The following is a 22,684-nucleotide window of genomic DNA, read 5'->3' on the forward strand; positions in this document are numbered from 1 at the left end:
AGAGGTCCAGAGAGCCAAAGAACCAAAAATAATTTAGGCAAGAAAAAATAATGCGACATAGAACATGGCAAGAATGCATGGTTAAGTAGAAAGATAGACCTAAAGAGAGTTCAACATGGGAAAGTGTCAGAAATCTCCAGAGGAGGTTTCCCAATTTTGTTTTCGAGGATGTAAACCATTCTTAAGGGGAAGGAAATGTTCTGTCAGCCATAATTGTGGAAGCCCATAGTGTAATTATGGCGAGGTGCAAAACCCAAAAGGGCTTGACAGTGCTTGCAAATTTGAAGGCCAAAACCTAGCATCTCCCTCCTACACATGAGAAACCCAAATATGCCTCTGTGAGGTCCTCCTCTATGTAAAAGACATCCAAAATCCTGAGACTAGCAGATCGTCCTCTCAAATGAGGCTCCAAAATCATCAATACCACGGAAAATTGATGTGAAGTGGATATCCTAGTGGAAATACAAACTGACCCACCTCCGTCCAGAGCCCAATCATCCGCATAAAATCTATCAATCCGCATGAATAGGCATCTACAACCTCATGTTCAACCACAAAAGCAGGAGTGAATGTGGCTGAATGTAAAAGGCATAATCAAACCATGCATCTGTACCATTGAATCATAGAAGGAAGGTATCCCAGGCTGCTCTCTCCAAGGAGTGTATACCACCCTCCCTACCCCCGTTATTAGCTGAAGGCAACTCCACCATGTTGAAGTCTCCTTCAATAACCCATGAATTTGCAATGGGGGCCCAAGAAAGCAGCTCCTCCCATATAAGGACATGATACCTGTATTATTGGGTACATAAAGGAAGCCAACCTTATGCTCCCCAATCAAAAGAAGAATCCACTAAGCTCTAGAGGGAATGATAACTCTGTGTCTAACAACCAAGGGGAGAATGGAATCTAAAACTGAAATGCAAGTGCCTCCCCTAGTGCCAGCTACAGGTGACCAAAAATTATAGCCTCAAAGAAATTTACCTGACTTGGCACAATCTTTGGCATCCAATTTGTGTTCTTGGATTAGAAGAATGTCTGTGGGACTCCCAGTAACAACTAGATGAAACTAATTACGGATCAGCTACCTACGCGGGCACCACGAAGGCCCTATATGTTCCACGTGACAATCCTCATCGGTGGGAGGGAGTCGGATGGAACACCTTAATCGATCGGGTAGTGGAAACAAACCTCTCCTGAGGAGAAACCCTCCTGCTAAGACTGCCAAGGGGTGGGAAATCCACACGGAAGAGAAACCCCCACACCTGGGAAAGGAGCTGTCTATCATAAGTCAGGTATCGCTACCATATCCAATAGATGTCTCCCATATCCTGTCACATGTGATGCATCCGAGAGAGAGAGAGAGAGAGAGAGAGAGAGAGAGAGAGAGAGAGAAAGAGACAGACAGACAAACAGACAGGCTAAGGTGAGAGGAAATGATACTCAAATGAAGACATCGTGAAAGGCTTTCATTCATTCATCAAGTATTGATATGACAAGTGAAGTACAGACCTTTATAGGCTAGACACACTCGCACATATACCAAGTGCTGGGATATGACACGTGGCACTCACAAATCAAACTACTACTAGATCTCCTAGTACAACACATCACACCCAGGGCAGAGTACCTTTATTGCCTCCAAATACATTCATTTTAGAGTGACTCCTCAAGGCTGAGAACCTTTATTGACTGACCAAAAAAACACATAGCATATAGCGCCTAGAAAGCCCAAGAATCCTAGTCATAATGTTCCTCACAGAGAGACCGTGAACCTCAGCTGTGGCTGCATGTATCTCCTCAGGGGGCCCTTCAGGTTCGGCTTGGTCTTCAGCAATAAGATTGGCATGGTGCAGGATGTGATGGTTTTCATCAATAAGGAGGGCTGTCTTTCCATTAGTTGAGGTCTCTCGAGCACTTTTTCTGAAATTTAGGATTTGTAAAAATTAGGGTTTTTTGCTGTAGGTCAGAAAAAACAGTATATTCCATGAAAGAACGGCTCAGGACAGCTCCAAATGTCCTCAAAACAGATTGAAATCTTCTAAAGCAACTTTGGAGCAGCTGAACTGAAACCCTAACATCTGTCATTCTTCGAAATCTTTTGGATAGTCGACTTGTTGAAGTGCTCCTGTAGGCGGTTCCAGCAACTAGTCGATGGCCTGTGGTGCTCCAAAATACAAGCGCAGGTCCTGAAATGTGTAAGGCGGTTCACCAGGGCACTCCGAATTGCTGCAGCAGGTCACCAAAGTGAAAATTGACCAGTTTAGGTGTATTGGAAGCCTTCAAACAGCTGGGAAGTAGTTCTGTTGAAGGCGGCTATGCAGCAGCAGCAATAAGACGTCAATTTTGGCGATGGAATGCTCCAAAACGTCCTCGAATGACCACACATGCACACGCCTCTAAGAAAACGTGCCAACCAGCTATCCGAGAGGCTGTCAAGGGCGCCTAGAGCTCCAAAAGATCTTGTATGGAGGCGGCTATGAAGGCAGGCTGTGGAGAGGCTCTAAGCTGATGCAAATGGCTGAAAGGAGGCGGCGGCTAGAGGCGAAATGAATAGGGTTAGGGTTAGGGTTGAAGAGGAGATGACGTGGCAAGGTGGATTAGGGCAAGGCCGACCTGCTCTGATACCATGAAGGAAACATGGTGAGAGGAAATGATACTCAAATGAAGACATCGTGAAAGGCTTTCATTCATTCATCAAGTATCATCAAGTATGATATGACAAGTGAAGTACAAGCCTTTATAGGCTCACACATGTACAAAGTACATATGGGATAACTCCCAAGATGACACGTGGCACTCACAAATCAAACCACTACTAGATCTCCTAGTACAACACATCACACACACACTCTTTGGCTATGATTTCTCCAACACAATGTCAACGTATTCGCATGAGAATCATCACTAGTCCTATCCACGGCTGGGACAGAGGTAGCTCTAGCAGGATCTGAGGTATCTGAAGGTCCATCTTGATCTGTATCTAGTGGAATGGCCACCTCAGTCGCAACCAAGACAGGAATGTCTTTGCCGAAATCGAAGAGGATCCCGGGGCACAAGGGGTGTCCTCCTGAAAATGGGTGAGATTCTCATGAGAGCTCTCAAAGAAGATCAAATTGGAAAGTCATACTCAAGTCAACGGTTTTTTCTCTCATTAAAAAAAGAAGGGACTGATTCTAATTCCTCAAAGGGATTCGAATATTGTACTACTTCTACATCATCATTACTAACAAGTTCAATCCAGAATTGTATCTCCAAAAATACTCAGAGAATTTATGAAGTAATTTATTTCCAAGTCAAAAAAGAATTCTCTAATATTAAGCATTTCAAGTAGAAACGAGCCTTGAATAAGCAAAGAAAAAGAACATTTGATGACTTGCCATATCTAAACTCCCTCAAAAGATGCACCCATACTTGAAGTGTTCTTTGGGAGATCTCCTATTCAAGTGTTATGGATGCCAAAATCAAAGGTTTGTTTCATGTGGAGGGCTTTAGGTGGAAGTTGGTCTAGGATGTCATCAATCCTAGGAAGGGGGTAAAAACTCTTAGACAATAATTTTGTTGGGACCCCTGTAGTAGTAAATGCAAAAACCTAGAAGTCTTATCTATCTTGGGAGCCAAGATATCTAAATCTATGGGGTCGCAAGGAAGTTGGTTGTACTGAACCCTCTAGTTTTTTGCAACCCCTTGAAATAATTATTGATTCTAGCATATTGTAATGACTTTAAGAATAAAGATCAAAAAACGAGATACATTCAAGAAAATAAGTCTAAACAAAATTAATCAAAATATGCATAGCAATCAATAACCTCTCCAGCTCGATCAACAAAGGGCATAGATTGATCTATGCACAGAAGGAACCTGATTTGAAGAAAGACTGATGTTGCGTTTCAAAAGAACCTTGTGTGCCCGTTTGACCTCATCGGCACTAAAATTAGAGACTCCAACTAAGCACAGACACAATGAGGCAAAAAATACATGGTTCAAATCAGCATTTGAACCAAATTTTATCTTAAAACAATTAGATGCCCAAAAGTTCATGCCTCAACATCAAGACATCAAGATTAAAGAAAGTGTCCATAGTAGGTCCCCAAGCCTATGACAAAACTTAGTATAACCTCATTTGAGCAACCAAGAGCTTAGCCAGCATAGATCTATGGGCAACAAAGTAGAGACAAAACGTGTTGTTAGAGAAAACCTACTCATATTTACTGCCTCGAAAAGACATATCATGATATCTTCAAAGGTTGACTTTTTCGCAGCACTCCATGCATATTATGAAACACCATTGCCATTGAAGTTTCTGGCAATATAAATTGCATACTCATTCAGAGCATTTTTTCCATATCATCTTATGCTTACCTCATTGATAAGTTAATATGTTTACTTTCTGATGTCAACATCCACGGACAGGTATGGAACCAACACACCAAGAATGAGGTAGAATCCCCAATCCTTGTCATAGAGGGAAAAAGTGAAAAATGAATAGAAACCAAAGTGTAAAGCTCCTTCGTGATGAAAGTGACAAGCCACCATAACATAGGTCATAAAAAGGAGAACTAAGGGGAGCTGTTTTTGAATAATTACTCGAAGGCATAAATCATCAGCTTAAGGGAGGACAAGTAGGTGTTGTTGATCTGCTCCAAGGAGATCAATGGACATTCCCAAAAAATGAAGCTACAAGCCCATGGTGTTGTTGATCTGCTCTAGGAGATCAATGGACATTCTCCAACAAATGAAGCTACAAGCCCATGGTGGTCGAGAGATGGACTTTCACAAATAACTGAGTCTAAGCTCCTTCGGTAGATATTTGCAAGGGATGTACCTCTGAGATAGGGAGATCTGAACTCATCCACTAGACATCTCTAAGCTTTTGGCACGTAAAGGTCCAATGGTTACCTATTTTATCCCAAGTTTTTGTCTCGGATGGATGGTACAATGAGGAGGATTCGCTCGTGATACCTTAGCACATGTTACAGCAGCCATGCCTAATATTGACTAGACAGCCGATGAAGATGACAAGCCCGATAACTCTGAGGATGATGGTGAAGCTAGAGCAGTCCATACTAGTCATCGTAAAGGTCATGTTGTTATTACATTTAACTCACGAGATTTAAGACTCAAGATCCTACGAGTCATCGTAAAGGTCATGTTGTTATTACATTTAACTCACAAGATTTAAGACTCAAGATCCTACAACAGTCATATAAGCTGAAAGGAACCAAGCTATGGATAGCTGAAGAATTTACAAGAGCTCAACTTAAGGATAGAGCAACAGAATTAGCCAAGGCTGCCACGAAGGATGGAAAGTGGGCGATGTAAATCGGAGGAACAGCACTCATTAAGGAGTTTAGATCAAAACTCTCAGTCTTACAATGATGTATGGCCGATTATATATGTTTTTTTAAGGATATAATTTAGGTACTCTAAATAGCTGGAGTTGCTTTATGCACTCCTTGGGAGCTTCTCGATGCCCTCCCTAAGCTGTTATATTAGATGGATTTTCTATTCGCATGGACCTTTTGGTCTCCCGTGGATGTCAATAGAATTCTTTCTTTCTTTCTTTCTCCCAATAGATACCATGCTAATTTTTTATCTCCCAAGTGATACTGTGCTACCATTGACTACTTTCAAGGATAGTTCTTATATCAGTCCTAGAGCTAAGCTCACGACCTTAGTGGAGCTCATTTTCCTTCATTTTCTCTCCTCTACTTTTTGTTTCTCACATTTAGGATCTCATTAATTTTTTTGAAGATAGTTGCTGGAACCACTCTTACAACAAGTGCCTCCAAGTAGCCGCCCTTGAAGAACGGCGCCTCCCCCAATGTCATCCTCGCACGAGAGAACATCTTGAAGGAGCTAAGTTAATAACTCGCCTCTGTTTTCATGCCATCTCATTGTACTATGGACACAAGTTGTATTTTCACACCCCCTTGCTGGTGCATACTCAGGTCCAGCCTCCTGCAGCAGTCCTTCTCTATGAAGCTTCTACAACCCCCCTCCTTTGCAGCCCATTCTCCACGCAGTCCTGCAGTAGCTCCTTCTGCTCCGTTTACAGTAGCAGCCCTTCTGTAGCAACTCCTGCTGCTCCTTCTGCAGCCACAATATCCCTTCTACAGTTGCCCCCTGCAGCAGCTCCTCTACAACAGCTCCTTCTGCAACAGCAGTAGTCTCTCTACAGCACTCTCTCTTGCAACAGCCCCTTCTGCAGCAGCTCCTTTTTCTAGCAATTACGCAACAGCAGTAATTCCCTCTGCAACAGCTCCATTTGCAAAATAGCCTCTCCTACAAGCTTGTTCTCCACCCACTCCTACAACAACACATCTCTCTATGAAATCTTGCACTATCCCTTTTGAAAATGCTACTTCCTTCCAACAACTACACTCACAATTCAAGGCAAATTTGTAGCAGGTTTACATTGTATCCTATATAGTTCTTGTTGCATCAGAGAACTAGAAGCACAACAATTATGCTTAATCAGAATCTCTTTTCAAAGCATTGACTAAATGTGAGGGAGTAATGGTAATTTTGCAAGCATCTTCCCTCAAGATCAGAGAGGCCTTGGAGCCTTGAGCACCCTAGCTAGACTATCTTTCGAGACATTATTTATGTATATAGAATTATACCCAAACTGAAATTTTAGAATCATATGTATGAATGACCCCAAGCCGCGTTGGAGCTGCAGCTCCTCCACGTCTTTCCCTCAGCCCCCTAGCCTCGCTCAGCCCCCTCCATCCCTTCTCAGTGCCCCCGCCTCCCCTCTCAGCCCCCCCCCTCCCCCTCAGCCCCCCCCCGCCTCCGCTCTCAACCCCCCGCCTCCCCTTCAGCCCCCGGTCCCCTCTTCCTGCCCCCCTGCCTCCCTGCCCTGCCCCCTGCCTCCTCTTAGCCTCTCCACCCCCTCTCCCTACCTCCCCTTCCTTCCCCCCACCCCCCCTCTCAGCCCTCCCGCCTGCCTTTTCTGCCCCCCCGCCTCCTCTCAGCCTCCTCGCACCCCCTCCCTGCATCTCCACCCCCTCTCAGCCCTCCCCACCTCTTCTCAGCCCTCCCCACATACTCCCTTGCCCTCCCTTGCTCTCTTCTTTGTCTCTCAGCCCTCCCCCATTTCCTCTCTCTCCCCCTTCTCTTTCCTTTCTCTTATCTTTTCCCCCTCCCTCCAGCTTCCCCTCTTTCCCTCGAGACGGAGAGAGCCATTCATTTTCAGTTTCAGTTGGCCTCACACCCTCTTTGACAAATGGCACAGTCAACCCCCATCCGCGGACACGGACAAAGAATGGGCCTGCTCAAAACAACCATGACCACGAAAATTTGCTGAAGAGCTGCAATAGGATCAAGTTGAGAAACATTTGGAGAAGCAATGTGCTGAGCTTAGCAAGGGGTAGCCTCAGGTACAACTTTGGTCGTAGCTTGAGGAGGATCATGAGAATCACTAGCCGCAACCAAAATGGGAATGTCCAAAGCCTCGACTGGGGCTGGGTTTAGGATGAGTGAGGGCCCCTCCTAGCCGGCAGATGGTGGAGGGGCATGGATCCTATAGGACCAGAACCCAACTGGAGATCACGGGAGCAACAGGTAAGCCTTTCTGGCCATCCCTATTGAGCAGCCATAGGAAAAAAAAAGGTACCTTTCTTCTCTTACACCACTTGCATTGGCACGTTTGCACTAGCTACTTCTCCTTGGAGCCCCTCACAAGAGCAACATTGATTAGAGCAGTGGGTGCCGCACAAGCTTTTGGCTGAGAAAGATATATTACTTTCTCTGATTGGTGGATCACAAAGACCTCCCTATAGGTCCCTGACAAGAGCTGATGAGGAGAGACTATGCATGCCACTGTTGAAGGGTAGGGGACTTAGACCATTGCCCATGGAGTTTGGAGATGCCCTATGGCTTAGAGAATAGGGTAGTGGTCCCTAAGGATTGTTGCTAGGATGCGGGAGTCTATGAGAGAGGTGTTTCCACCACTAGGTTCGGTAAGGGTTTTCACAGCCTACTTCTTCCCACTAATGAGGATTGTTAGCTGTTGGGTATTCACTTGAGGTATGGCAACCTATTCGACAAAGGAGCAATATGTCTCTTTTCATAGAGATCATTGTCCCAGTTTACCTAGTGGATAGAAAGAGCGTTGTGAGCCAAAAGGTCCAAGATTTGATGCCTCTCTCCTAGCAATGTTCGAAATCCTTGTCGAAGGACACGGTTCGAGAGAGTGCTGGCAAGTGCCAACACCTCAAATATTTGGGTTGCACATTGCAACTTCATGATTGGCCTCAGAAGGGGGAGCAGGTTCGCCTTACTACTACCCTTGTCAATTCCATATCATCTGCACCTTTTGCATCATTTGGGAGTAAGGCACCAAGAAGACTGCCAAGAGGCAGCAACATTTCCGCAGAGAGCTTGGCCACCATGCATCTTTAAATCTCATGGATCAAGGTATCTATTGGTTGTATAGTCCACCACACTGGCTATTAGTGACTCCTTTCAGTGTACTCTTACATAGTGACGATCTATCATCTCCACATGGACTGATTTTTGCTATGATAGAAAGCTCCATTGCCTATGACTTTTCCATCTTGTGCTGCAATTATGCACAAGTGTAAGCAGCAGCATGTACGTGGGATCGTTAACTTGTTCCACCATGTTTTTCGGAATGGCTTCCTGGCTACAGCAGCCAAGTAGAGGATGCTCGCCCAAGAACCTGTATATTTTCTTGGCACCTTTTTCTTCGATTGTTGAAATCATTCAGCTGCACAAACTCTATCTCCTCATCACATTGTACCCTAATGGATAACCACAATGGTTTCCAAACTGGGATGCTAGCCCTCCACATGGCATTTTGAAAGTATCTTTCTACAGGTTTACCCCTTCTTCATCAGCCCAGCCGATTGGTGGCTTTATTAGACGTTTTGCTTAATGTCTCCAAGTTCAATTGCTCAAGGCTCAACATTCCCCTTCTCTCCCACTCCTAACTTACGTAAGCTCCATGGCTCAACCAGGGGGTTCGTACGCATTGGAGCAAGCTCCATTGCAGTTTAGTCCATTGGAGCTCAACCCCTTCGCCGCCATAGTTTCAGCCTGCCCTAGCTGCTGCCATACCTTGTTTCAGGCTATGGCATAGTTGCTAAAAATAGCTCGAGGTGTTGCAGTTTGTCTTCATCTATGCCTTACTGTCGCTCAGAAGTCGCAGCTGAGCCTCCTTGCTGTCACTCACCTGTTGCAGCTTAGCCATTATCCCCAGCAGGTATTGTCCGTTGCCATAGCTCGGGACAGAGGACAGCTTGTCCTAACTACCACCAAAGTTCAGAGGCTCTTGCAGTTCGTCTTCATCTGTATTAACCTACCATTGCTCTAAAAACTCAGCCATTCATCTAACAAGTTGCTTTCTTCAGCTCAAATCTCTTCCAGAGCTCCTCCCCTCCACACTGCAGCAAGTTCGCTGACTTCTATGCAATTTGACTCTTCAATCCCTACATAGCACAAATTTCAGCATTCAATCAAAAAGACACAACAGATAAGCAGAAGCTCTGGCATTCAAATTATGGCTGTAGAAAGTTCAGTCATTTGCTCAAGTGGTGGGTTCTCCCTCCTTGCCTCCTTCCAAAACAGGTTCACCTTACTACTACCCTTGTCAACTCCATATCATACCACCTTCTGCACCATTGGGGAGCAAGGCACAAAGGGTTCCAAGAGGCGGTAACATTTCTGCAAAAAGCTTGGCCACCATGCATCACCACGCTGGCTATTAGTGCCTCCTTTCAATGTACTCTTAGATAGTGATGATCTATCATCTCCACATGGACTGATTTTGGCTATAGTAGAAAGTTCCATCGCCTATGACTTTTTCAATCTCATGCTGCAATTATGCACAACTGTAAGCAGCAGCATGTATGTGGGATCCTTGACTTGTTTCACCCTGTTTTTGGAATGGCTTCCTGGCTACAGCCAAGTAAAGGATGCTTGCCCAAGAGCCTATACATTTTCTTAGCACCTTTTTCTTCTTGAAATAATTCAGCCGCACCAAACTCTATTTCCTCATCACATTGTACCCTAATGGATAACCACAATGGTTTCCAAGTATCTGAGATGAAGATAAGCGCCACGCTAGCTAGCCGTCCACATGGCATTTTGTAGTTATCTTTCTAGAAGTATTACCCCTTCTTCATCAGCCGAACCAATTGGTGGCTTGATTAGACGTTTTGCTTAATGTCTCCAAGTTGAGTTGCTCGATTTCAATTAGGTTCAGCATTCCCCTTCTCTCCCACTCGTGGCTTAGCTAAGCTCCATGGGCTCAACTAGGGTGTTAGTACCGAGCTTTGGAGCAACCTCCATTGCATTTTAGCCCATTGGAGCTCAGCCCATCTGCCGCCATACTTTCAGCCTGCCCTAGCTGCTGCCGTAGCTTGTTCAACCTGCCGTAGCTGCTTCCATAGCTCGAGATGTTGCAGTTTGTCTTCGTATGTGCCCTACCGTCGCTCAGAAGTTGCAGCTCAACCTCCTTGCCGCCGCTCACCTGTTGCAGCTTAGCCATTATCCCCAGCAAGAATTGTCTCTTGCCATAGCTCAGGACAGAGCTCAACCTATCCTAACTACCACCAGTTTGAGGTTAAGGGCTCTTGCAGTTTGTCTTCGTCTGTAACCTATCATCGCTCTTAAAACTCAGCCATTCCTCCAACAAGTTGCTTTTTCCAGCTCGAATCTCTTCCCACAGCTCTTCCCCTCCACACTGCAGCAAGTTGTCCTACTTCTAGGCAGTTTGACTCTTCAACCCCCACACAGCAACAGCTAAATTTCAGCATTCAATCAAAAAGACACAACAGATAAGCAGAATCTCTGGCATTCAAATTATGGATGCCAAAATGTTCAATCATTGGCCCAAATGGTGGCTTCTCCATCCTTGCCTAGTTCCAAAAAGAACACACAGGTTCACAACCTGCAACAGCACATCAGGGACCTTAAGGAGAAAAACCAGCGGCTCAAATGGAAGAGCTCCATAAGTGCCTGTCTACCTTGGAGAATCAAGTAAATGTGTAAGTAACCTCCTCCGATTGTTATGTCTACACTGACACTCTGAGGTCGGAGCCAAGCTAGAGAAACAAGTTAATTAAGCAGAAGCGACATTTGATAAAATCTATGAAGAGATAAAGACAGCACCAAGCATTGAGTGGCCAGAAGACAACCTGATTGGAATCCACTTAGATGGTACTCACGCAATGGTCAATCTTGCAACAAGAGCTATCAAAGTTCATATTCTCTACAATCCAACAAGCTGGAAGCTACAAAAGTATGGATAGCAGCATGTTACGCTCTAGCCGAGGTAGCATGACCTCGGAAGAATCTGTCGACATTTCCCTTCAAGGATCTATCTTTGTAATATATATTTGTTTGCGCTTCATATAAATGATCGGGAGGGATGTCAAGGTCCTAGGTGAGGGCTGATAGCACCAGACTAGGTAGATCTAAGGCCAAGGGCCTAATGCAAAGGTTGTGCCTAGGGGCAAAGAATTTAATGCATCCCAAGAGAGGGGTGAAATGTTGCATTAGGAAGGCCCTATATGGATGACATGTGGCATCTAGATCTATCTAGGGAATTGGGGCTTGTTGAGGCTAGAGAGAGAAGAGAAGGAAATTATTCACGTATGATTTTGAACGGAATATCTCGGTCTGCTCGTCAGCCTCAGCAAGATTTGGCTGGGAGGTTATTCATGGTGCTGCTCCCGTGATCTGCAGTAGAAATTAGATAGTTAGGAAAGTTTTACATTTTGGTATCAGAGCACAGGCCAAGCACGGGAGACGTGATGTGCAGGCGCGGATGTGTGACGTACTGCACGACGATGACGAACGGGCAACGTGAGCTCGAGGTGCAGGCCTGGACAGCCATGGTGGCTAACGACGGATAGGCAAGGAATTCGATCCTTCACGTGATCGACAACAGGCCTGGAGCGTAGCTACATTTTGGCGCAGAGCAAGCTGGCTAGCCCGTGATTTGCTGCTTTGGCACACGTGTACTCAGAGATCTCCAACGCCAAGCAACCTGCTTGTAAGCAGTGACTGGGGCGACGATCCAGCGACACTCTGGGACGCAGATTGGGCGCAGGAGCACTCGGCCTTGAACAGGGTAGGCAAGTATAAAAGGCCGCACAAACACTGATCAGTGTCGAGGGAGATCCAAGGCTGTGACTGCGGACTGTTGGCGGGATTTACAGGGAACCAAGAAGTGGTGAAATCGTTGATGACCAGGGAGCTTTCTTTGACCTCCATTAGTTTCATGTTGTTTTTTTTCCTTCTCAATTTAGTCGGGTGGTGCTCTACATGCATAGACAGGATCTCGTGAATGATCAGCCTGCATGAGGCTTTAATGTTGTAGTGGGGACAGATTATGCCTGGGCATATGCCTCTGTGCTTCAGTCAGAGTCAGTTTGCAGGAATTTCCCTAGTATAGGGAAAAGCGCCATCTGAGATATATGCATGTATTAAATGCCTGATCAGTGTAAATGTGGGATTGCAAGAATTCCCTAGTATAGGGAATTGTGTCAGAGTGTTAGTACACTGAATTGTGTCAGCTTGTAAATACAGCTTTCTAGTGGTGTTTATATTTTTTTTATTTATTTTTTTAAAACAAATCAAAACAAAACAAAACAAACCAAAACACCCATTGAACAAAATGGAAGCAGAAGAAGAAGCTTCCAGGAGGGACCCTGGTGAATCAAGAGTCCGGCCAACCCAGCAGGTGTCGCGCCCAGTAGCTCACACTTTATCTGGCAGGATTGCATTGCTGGAGGATGCCTTGCAACAGTTGTTAGCGCAGCAATTACAGGCCAATGCAGGGCAGTCCGAACTTAGGAGAGCGATACATAGTATGTCTGCCAAACCTTCTCGAGAGGAGAAGGAAAAGGCTCCAATGGAACCGGAGTCTAGTGTCCATACGGTCGAGCCTAGGAAGGCTAAAGTGCCAAATATTGCCAATTACAGACCGGAAAAGTATTCTGGTCGGATGAACGACCGTAGAGCTCCGATGTCATTGAGAACTGGTTACACAAATGGGACGAGGCGTTCGCCATTTGTGAAATCAGAAATGACATTAAGAAGATCCGTGAGGCCACCCACATGTTTAGTGAGGCAGCGGATCGGTGGTGGATTAAACAACAAAAAGATGGTATAGCATCCACTACCTGGGAGGGGTTTAAAAGAGAGTTCAGGAAACACTTCTTACCTCCTCACGAAGCATCCCGAGCTTGGGATCAATATAGGAACCTTCGTCAAAGGAATTTATCAGTGGCAGAATACACTGATAAGTTTCGAGAGAGTGTAATGAAGGTTGATGAACCCCTGCCTCAATCAATCCAAATGAAAGATTTCATATTTGGATTGAATGATCGAATAAAAATGGAAGTTTGGGCTAAGTAAGCGAACACGCTAGATGATGCAATAGCTATAGCCCTGAACTATGAGGATGCCAAGGACAGCAAGCCAAGTGGGTTGGCACAGGTCGAAATCCAGTATGGGTATCCGAAGAAATTTGGGTTTAAGAAGAAGTGGACTAGTAGAGGAAGTGGTTCTCAACCGAGTGGTCAAGCCAAGCAGGCGAAACCAGCTGAAACTCCTAAATCAAGTACCACCATTGGAGTGAAAAGGAAAGTAACCCCAATGGCAGCCCGGGCTTGGTCTAAGTCTCCCTTGAACCCAGAACAAAGGGAAAAAGCGAGGAGAGAAGGCTTATGTTTTGGTTGCCTTCAGCCTCATGAGTGGAAGGATTGTCCACGTAACAAAGATCGTCGGATGGCTGAGATGGTGATCTCAGAGTGCGACGTGGAGATGGAGGGAAGTCCCAGAGCGGAAGAGATGCAGATTCAGCTAGCGGGATCTTCTCAGAGGTTAGTAGCTTGTTTGTTATGCGTGTCTGTTGCTAAGCTAGTGATGAGTGCACCTGATAGCATCCTATCTAAGCCCGCAGCAACAGGGTATACAGCCTTTAATGATACGGAGTTAATTAAAATGAAAGGACAAGTGGCCAATCATGATGTCATTGTGTTGTTTGACTCGACGTCAACTCACAATGTGATTAACTCCAAGCTCGTGAAGAGGCTGAAATTAAAGACAAGTCCATCTGACTATGCGTATACAGTCAGGATGGCAGATGGAAGTTCAACTGAAGTATGGGACCAAAGGGTTACCCAATTGGAGCTTCGGATTCAGGACTATGCTGAGAAGCTTGATTTTGAAATGACCAAGCTTGCTCATGCACATATAGACCTGGGTATGGCGTGGCATTCTAGGAAGAATCCAGCCATTGATTGGAAAAAGCATGTATATCAATTCAAGATGAATGATGTGCTTTATGTCTTGCGAGGTGAAAAAGATATACCTCAGGGACCGTTGGTTTCTGTGATGGAAATCCGAAAAGCTCAAGTAGAGTTTTTATTCCTTTGCACAGCATCGGTAGAGCCGCTTGATGATTCTTCGGCTAGCACTGATGTTATGCAAAGTGGTGAGATGGCCAAGCTGGCTAATCTTATAACAGAGGAGTTCTCTGAATGTTTTAGGGATGAACTACCTTATGGGTTACCTCCAGAGCGGAATGTTCAGCATAAGATTGAACTGATCCCGGGGGCAGAACCTGTAAATAGACCTCCCTATAGAATGAGTTTTACTGAAGAAGCGGAGGTGCGTAGACAACTGGAAGAATACCTCAAGTTGGGGCAGATTCAACCAAGTTTCTCACCTTTTGCTTCGCCAGTGATATTAAAGAAGAAAAAGGATGATACGTTTCGCCTCTGTATAGATTACAGAGCATTGAATAATATCACTGTTAAGCATAGGTATCCGATGGCTCGGATTGATGATTTGCTAGATGCATTACATGGAGCCGTGATTTTCAGCAAGATAGATCTTAAGTGTGGCTACCATCAGATCCGGATTAGAGATCCGGATTAGAGCCAGGATGTGCATAAAACCGCTTTCAGAAGCAGGTTTGGTCATTATGAGTTTTTAGTAATGCCCTTCGGACTTATCAATGCTCCAGCGACATTCGTCATGCTTATGAACGATTTACTACGTCCGTATATCGGAAAGTTCGTAGTACATTTTATTGACGATATCTTGATATTCGGTAAAAGTATTATTGAGCATCGTGAACACTTAAGAGTAGTGTTCAGTACTTTGAGGAAAGCCAGTCTTTATGTAAATAAAAAGAAAACTATACTGTGTATGGTTAGGCTTGAATATTTAGGATTCATAATTACTCCACAGGGGGTAGAAATGGATCCGAAGAAAGTGGCTGCGATACTAACTTGGCCAATCCCTCAGAGTCTGACCGCGTTTTGTTGCGATCATTCTTGGGATTTGTCCAGTTTTATAGAAGGCATATCAAAGGATATTCCGGAATAGTATCGCCATTGACTGATCTGACCTCAGATAAAGTACCTTTTATTGGGGGACAGAATCAACAAGAAAGTTTTAACACCATAAAACAAGCTGTGGTCTCAGGACCGGTGTTAAAAATAGTTGATCCCCAGAAACCATTGTTCCTAGAAACCGATGCAAGTGGCATTGCGGTAGGAGCAGTCCTCCTTCAAGAGGGAAGGCTAGTAGCCTTTGAAAGCAAGAAGCTTTCTCCCTCTCAAAGGAATTGGCTAACTCATGAATTGGAGTTGTATGCTGTTATTCATGCTTTGAAAACATGGAGGCATTATTTGTATGGTTCAGAGTTTTATGTGGATGTGGATCATGATACTCTGAAACATTTTTGTAAACAGCCTGACTTGAGGGGCCGCCAAGCTAGGTGGGCAGAGCACATGCAGGAGTTTAATTTAACGATTCGGTACCGAAGAGGAAAAGATAATAAGGTTGCTGATGCGTTGTCTCGCATTATGCATAACATGAGTTTCACGGTATTAGAGAGTGCTCTAATGACCGAGATCAGAGAAACTCAAAAAGTAGTCCAGAGCTTATGGCCTAAAGCTCATGTGTTAAAACCAAAGGAAAATGAAAAGAATGACCTGGCATCCAAAAAAGGCCAAACTTATGCAAGATATACCATAAGGGATGGTATGCTGAAAAGAAATGGCAAGGTTGTAGTAGCTAGTCAGAATGATCTCAGGCAGAGAGTCATTCGACAGTGCCATGATAGCCCGTGTGCGAGACATCCAGGAGTCGAGAAGACATATGATCTCGTGAAGCGAGATTTCTTTTGGCCAAAGATGAAAAAGCATATTCATGAATATGTGACACGGTGTTTCTCGTGTCAGGTAAGCAAGGCCGAGCGGGTGAAGCCACCCGGACTTTTACAGCCCTTGGAAATACCACTAAGTAAGTGGGAGAGCATTTCCATGGACTTTATTGTGGGGCTGCCTACGACGCAAGGAGGGTATGATTCTATCCTTGTGGTGGTTGATCGTCTAACCAAGATGGCTCACTTCATTCCGACTAGAGAGTCTGTTAGTGCCCCGCAAGTGGCGGATTTGTTCATTAGACATATATTTCGTCTGCATGGATTGCCTAGATCCATAGTGTCAGACCGAGATGTCAGATTTACCGGTCATTTTTGGACAGCGGTATTTGAGGACTGAGTTGGGAGTGAGTAGTGGGGATCATCCTGAGACGGATGGTCAGGACGGAGAGAGTCAACCAGACTTTAGAGGATATGCTGAGGGCATATGTGTCATTGAGGCAACATACATGGGACAAGTGGTTGCCATTGTTGGAGTTTGCCTACAATGATAGAAAACATTCCTCTACCAGGTTCAGTCCATTTGAGCTGAACTATGGTTATAGACCAGCAAATCCAACTATAGTTGGAGTACCTCAGAAAGTGCCTAGTGCCGCAAACTTTGTGGTTCAGATGCGGGCGATGCTAGCACTTGCGAGAGCTAATATTTGCCATGCTATGGATAGAGCCAAGGTGTATGCGGATGAAAACCGGTCTATAAGAGTATTTAAGGAAGGAGAAAAAGTTTTTCTCAGAATTCCTTCGCACTCAAAGTCATTGACTTCAGGAGAGTGTGCTAAGTTACCACCTCGATACTGTGGGCCGTGGTTAATTATAAAGAGAATAGGCAGTGTAGCCTATAAATTAGAATTGCCACAGGGGTGTAAGGTGCACCCGGTTTTTCATGTTTCGCACTTAAAGAAATTTTTACATACAGGTGACTCACTAATCGAAGGTGTGGATTTGTTTCAGGAGATAGAGGATATTGCAAGGCGCAAACCAACAAGAATCCTGAACCGAGGAACAATGCAAATACGAAATCGGAAGATACCCACGGTGTTGGTTGCATGGCATGGTCAGCCTCTATCCAAAGCTACCTGGGAATCCGTATATCAGTTGCGGAGAGTGTTCCCAGACTTTATCATCGAGGACGCTGATGTCTGAAGAGGGAAGGAATGTTACGCTCTAGCCGAGGTAGCATGACCTCGGAAGAATCAGTCGACATTTCCCTTAAAGGATCTATCTTTGTAATATATATTTGTTTGCGCTTCATGTAAATGATCGGGAGGGAATTAATGTCAAGGTCCTAGGTGAGGGCTGATAGCACCAGACTAGGTAGATCTAAGGCCAAGGGCCTAATGCAAAGGTTGTGCCTAGGGGCAAAGAATTTAATGCATCCCAAGAGAGGGGTGAAATGTTGCATTAGGAAGGCCCTATATGGATGACATGTGGCATCTAGATCTATCTAGGGAATTGGGGCTTGTTGAGGCTAGAGAGAGAAGAGAAGGAAATTATTCACGTATGATTTTGAACGGAATATCTCGGTCTGCTCGTCAGCCTCAGCAAGATTTGGCTGGGAGGTTATTCATGGTGCTGCTCCCGTGATCTGCAGTAGAAATTAGATAGTTAGGAAAGTTTTACACAGCAGAACTCAATAGATCCCAACTTAAGCAAAAGGCCACCAAGTTTGCGAAGCTGAAGGGAGAAAGGAGGGTAAATGGGCTGTTTACCGTGAGGGCAAAGCTCTCATCAGGGAGTTCAAACTGAAACTTGAAAGACTCTCAGTCTATAACTGATGTAAGTACATAGGGTTTGGAAGTGGGTGCCCACTTTAGTAGCTTCACTCTTCAGTTTTTTCTATTGTATCTGGCTTTTTTAGTTTCATAGACCTTCCAGTTCCTGCAGACTTTAATAGACTTTCATTCTTTCTTTTTGGTGGGTTTAACATAGCTCCTTGACACAGGTTGAGCTCTGAGGTTTGAAAAAAAAATGAAACGGCATTATAAACTTCATTACTGCCAGTGGTCTGCCAATCTTACATTAGAGATATCCATAGCCACGCCCATGGTCCAGCTTTAAAGCAAGTTTAACTTCCCTTACAAGCATCCTGATTAGTTGTAACGGTGACTCTTATGTTGGATGTTAGACCATGAACCACTAACCTTGTACCATGGGAATATAAATAAAGCAAGGACAAGAAAAAGTGCATGCATATTTTTTTCACTTTTATGGGTCAACATCCAAAGTCTCCAATGGAACCCCTAACTCATCAAGGGTCAATAAGAAAAGCATTGTACCCATACATTACACAGATATCAACACTAGGAAGGTGGCCATTAAGAATAACGGACTTTGCTGAGCAGCTTTAGTATTGAAACGATTCCTTGACCATTGCAAAGGTCCTAGAAGACTTGGGCAAGACATACAAAACAAATCAAAATGGAAAATATATAATCCTTTTTTTATTTTTTAGATTTTGAAAACAAAAACTTAAATGCAATATTGCATTGCGATCAAGTACAATATATAAATCTACCTGACTTGCATAATCCAGCCTCATATGCATCTCCAAGGCCGTGAGTTAGATGTTCAATGGATCTAATTGATAAAGCTGGGCCATGGATCTGAACAAGGAAAAGAATAAACCGTCATAAATTTAGTGAATCTGTTGCGAAAATGCTTGTAATACAATGTGAGAAATGCGACAAAGTGATCAAGCAACAGCACCAAATTTTTTTTAGAAAAAAAGCTTTGATAGCAACATAAGGACAAACTACTGTATTGCTCATCTTATGAAAGAGGCATTGTCAGCCTTTATTGTTAGTAGACACACACTGTGCCATATGAATATAGCAAATATTCAAGGCATGTTTCCCAGATGAGTTTCTGTGTTGCTGGTGGTTCAATATTTAAAAGATCAGCACCCATATTCAAACCAGATATTTACCAGCAGCTGTTTATTTTTTTAGATTTTTTGTTTTAACGTTACCGAATCCAATAATGTTAAACGAGTTTCATCAGCATTTGCGACGACATCCAATGCATCAGTAATTACTAATAGTTCAAAAGGAGAAGAACAACTCCAGCATGTCATTAATCCAAACCAGCTCTGTAATTGTGATATTGCCAAAGTGAAAAATACTTCAATATACCATCATCGTGAGGTGACAAACTATGACAATAAGCAGCTTTTGGCCCCAAATATAGAGTCGACAGCCAGACAACAGTTCTTTTTCGAATGTAAGTTACTATTCTTGCAAAGAACTAGTTGTCTAATTTTACTAACCAAACCTTTTGGTTATCAAGCAAGCACACATTATGTGGCAATATCTGTTTCTTTTAGACTTGCATGCTTCTTTGATCATTTCCCAAAATCTTTTGGAACGTCGTGACCCAAACCATCTGAGCATCTGTGTACAGTAGGATGAGGCCAGAATATTTCTGGACCTTCAACTTCCTGCTGGACTGGCTTGAAGAGAAAAGACCCATATGCAAGAAATAGACATCCAATGAGTCAAATGAGAGGACTAGGAAAAGTGTGACAATCATTACTCATGCCAAAAGATGATCATTTGACCAAATCTAGCTATCCAACTAAGTAGCTATTTAAAGCTGCCTGAGATGATATGGGTGCCACATTTCAATTTGCTTCGAATTGCTTAGAAGTAACAAACACAAAAAGAAACTCTGCTTTTTCCTCTGAAATAAAGGTAGGACCAAAAAGGAAAAAGTGTTCCCTTGGTTATATGCAACTGAAAATATATCTTACTAGGGAACTAAAAGTGACAAAAATCATCCCGCTTGCTTACACAATCTCAACCCCAAAGGGCCCTACAAACTTCAGGTATTATAAAAATAACCGTGGCTGTAGGACTCTCAACCTAGTGCTCAGAATAAACTTCAGATCAAAACAACAGACATAAAATCCTAACCAACGAATGTAACACCACAGTACACCAGAAACCAACTCAATTCAATGTATCCGAAACTGGATCACCACACAACCTTTACACCCTGCACACACACCTGCTGCATCCACCCAGCTTGGTTCACAAAAATCCGTCAGACTGAAAAAACCTCACTATTTTCTTTTCGCAACGTGTGACAGAATATCCCCAACTCCCTAGAAGGCTCACTTTCTTTCCCTAGCCATTTGCTAGGTGCTGACCTCCCCCCATACATATATTAACTTTCACCCCTTTGGTTATTTCACTAATTCATTAGTCACACCTTGCCCCTAGGCACTTACCCCTAGGTGCATGGCTAACAAATTAACCCACAATAATGCACCCAGAGCCTTGTTATCTTGGACCCCATCACCAACAACCTTGACAACCAAATCCTTGACCGAAACATTTAAACACAATAAAAACAAAAAACTATTTATATTATTAAAAATACCATGGTTTCTTTAAGGACTTTCTGTCACTGATTCATCCAAAATCCTATTCTACTCTAACTGAAATGTAGCATTGCACTCACTATGTCACACACTCACTGTAGGTTTGCAACAGGACATCTCACTGTAGGTAGCAATTGACCTGCAAAGGCAGAAGAAGAAAATCAGAGGTGGTAGGCTGTGAACCAACTAGAAAGAGCCACAGAGATCTGTGGATACAGAAAAAGAGTAAACAAGCAACACAGGGCACAAAGCCCTGTGGAAGACAAATTTAGAAAGAGAGCAGCCATAGTGGCTGGAAATCAGAGAAAAGGAAAGGCAAGATTAATGGAATCATGCCAACACTAGAAAAACTTTTTTCCCGTCGACAGACTTGGATGATGTTTTGTCTTGGGCCTCTATAGGCTGTTTTCCTTCCAGAGAAAAGGAAGTTAGCTTACCATAAGCCTCACTGGAGGTATTTCATCTGTTTTGAGTGGTCATAAAGCACTTGAAACCTCGACATCAATTATTTCCCATAGCCTCTCTAATCAAAGGTGCTTTTGGTGCTTCTTATTATCCACAAGCATCTAGCAGAGAGCACTTGTGAAGACACAAATTTTATGTACTCACCTCATCTTCAACAGCTAGCTTCATGTATTTTCACACACCTATGCCATTGCTTGGTTGATTCTCTGTAGTTATAGGGAAGAGTCATATTCAATTGTGAAGATATATCCGTGGGCCATTGGGAACCGTTTATCCCACTTGATCTTTGTCATGGAGAGCTATCCTCATGCAATCAGTCTATACCACTGATTTATCCTCTTACACTTAGAGAAAGGATCACGTTAGCCACGAGATCCTCTTACATTGAGAGGAGAGCATCTTGTGCTAGGTGCTGATTTTGGGATCAAGGGGGAGCATCATCATACTGACTTTAAATAGAGGTAAGGGCTTTGGCCTATTTCTATTTGGTATTTTAATTCAATTATGCTTTAATTAGAGCTTAGGTGTTTTATTGTTTTGGATCGCCCTATTAAACACACTTTACAACCTCTGTATGATATGCCATTGAAGGCACGATGAGTCAGACCAGTGAATGCCTCCTTTTAGAGAGTGCCAAGTGGGATGAAAATGCATCTAGAAATTCAAGCTTAAGAAGATCTCAAAGCTTGAAAGTTGTGTAATATTATAGGTAGGCTTGGAAATTTAAGGAATTATGATGAGAAGAGCCAACAAGCTCGTACTCTCATAAACGTGAGCATTAAGAATAACATTATCTGTGCGCTTAGGAATTTGAAAACTCCAGCTCAAGCTTGGAAGACATTGCAAACTGAAGACAAGAATTGATATGATAAACTTGAGACTGCAACTAGTATTGGATTTTGTGTACTGCTATGATGAAAGAAACTTCCTTCAAGACAGTGTGAAGTACATAGCAAAGAATCATTGAAGATCTCCTTGAGATGTCGACTACTCCCCGTCACTCTTAGATCTTTCCCACTGTTCTTCTCTTATGTAAGCCTACAAATCATTCTCAAAAAAACATGAATCTTTGAAGATATCTATCTTGAGCTCCAAGGACCCAAATGAGAAGCTTCCGGGCCAAAATGGAAGGGACTGTCTGTTTATTAGAGCAGGGAGAGAACATATACCACCATTGGAGAAAGCTTTAGAAGCTAGAATGAATTGCACACCAATGTTGAAATGGTTTTGTAGGAAACCTTAAACACTGGAGCTAGACAAAGGCCTAGAGCGACAAGTGGCATACTGCCACTTGTACGGTGCAAAATATTTATATTTGCACCATCATCTCAAAAACCCTAGACTCTCACTGAGCTAGAATTCATCTCAACTCATTTACAACCCATTCCCATGAGGGCACTATCCTATCCATGGCAAGCATAAGCCCAACAATCCCCCCTCCCCATACCACAAAATGGTTGTAGGAGTCTTAACTTGTGCAGGCTATCTCATGGGCTATCCATAGATGCCACTTATCCCTTGGTATGAGCCTTGTAGGCCTAGTTATAGTCAGTTAGGACTATTGGTACAGTTAGTTTATGTACCATCTAGGTCAGTTAGGACACTTAGTCCAGTTAGGACAGTTA

At 43.7% G+C, this 22,684-nt stretch overlaps 1 protein-coding gene across 1 annotated transcript in view; it reads right to left on the reverse strand.

The window, feature by feature from the left end:
* LOC147880810 (putative oxidoreductase At1g06690, chloroplastic) overlaps nucleotides 1–22,684 on the reverse strand; it is a 118,537-nt gene that overhangs the window by 22,543 nt on the left and 73,310 nt on the right. The window contains exons 4-5 of the mRNA XM_087370668.1: nucleotides 18,729–18,816; nucleotides 3,825–3,944 (exon numbers count right to left, since the gene is read on the reverse strand). Of these exons, the coding sequence (XP_087226794.1) occupies nucleotides 3,825–3,944; nucleotides 18,729–18,816 (208 nt within the window). The remainder of the gene's footprint in view (nucleotides 1–3,824; nucleotides 3,945–18,728; nucleotides 18,817–22,684) is intronic.

Source organism: Dipteris shenzhenensis, chromosome 32, assembly GCF_047967505.1.
Source record: "Dipteris shenzhenensis isolate YYH24624 ecotype China chromosome 32, Dip_SZ_1.0, whole genome shotgun sequence".
In the NCBI taxonomy this organism is placed as follows: Eukaryota; Viridiplantae; Streptophyta; class Polypodiopsida; order Gleicheniales; family Dipteridaceae; genus Dipteris; species Dipteris shenzhenensis.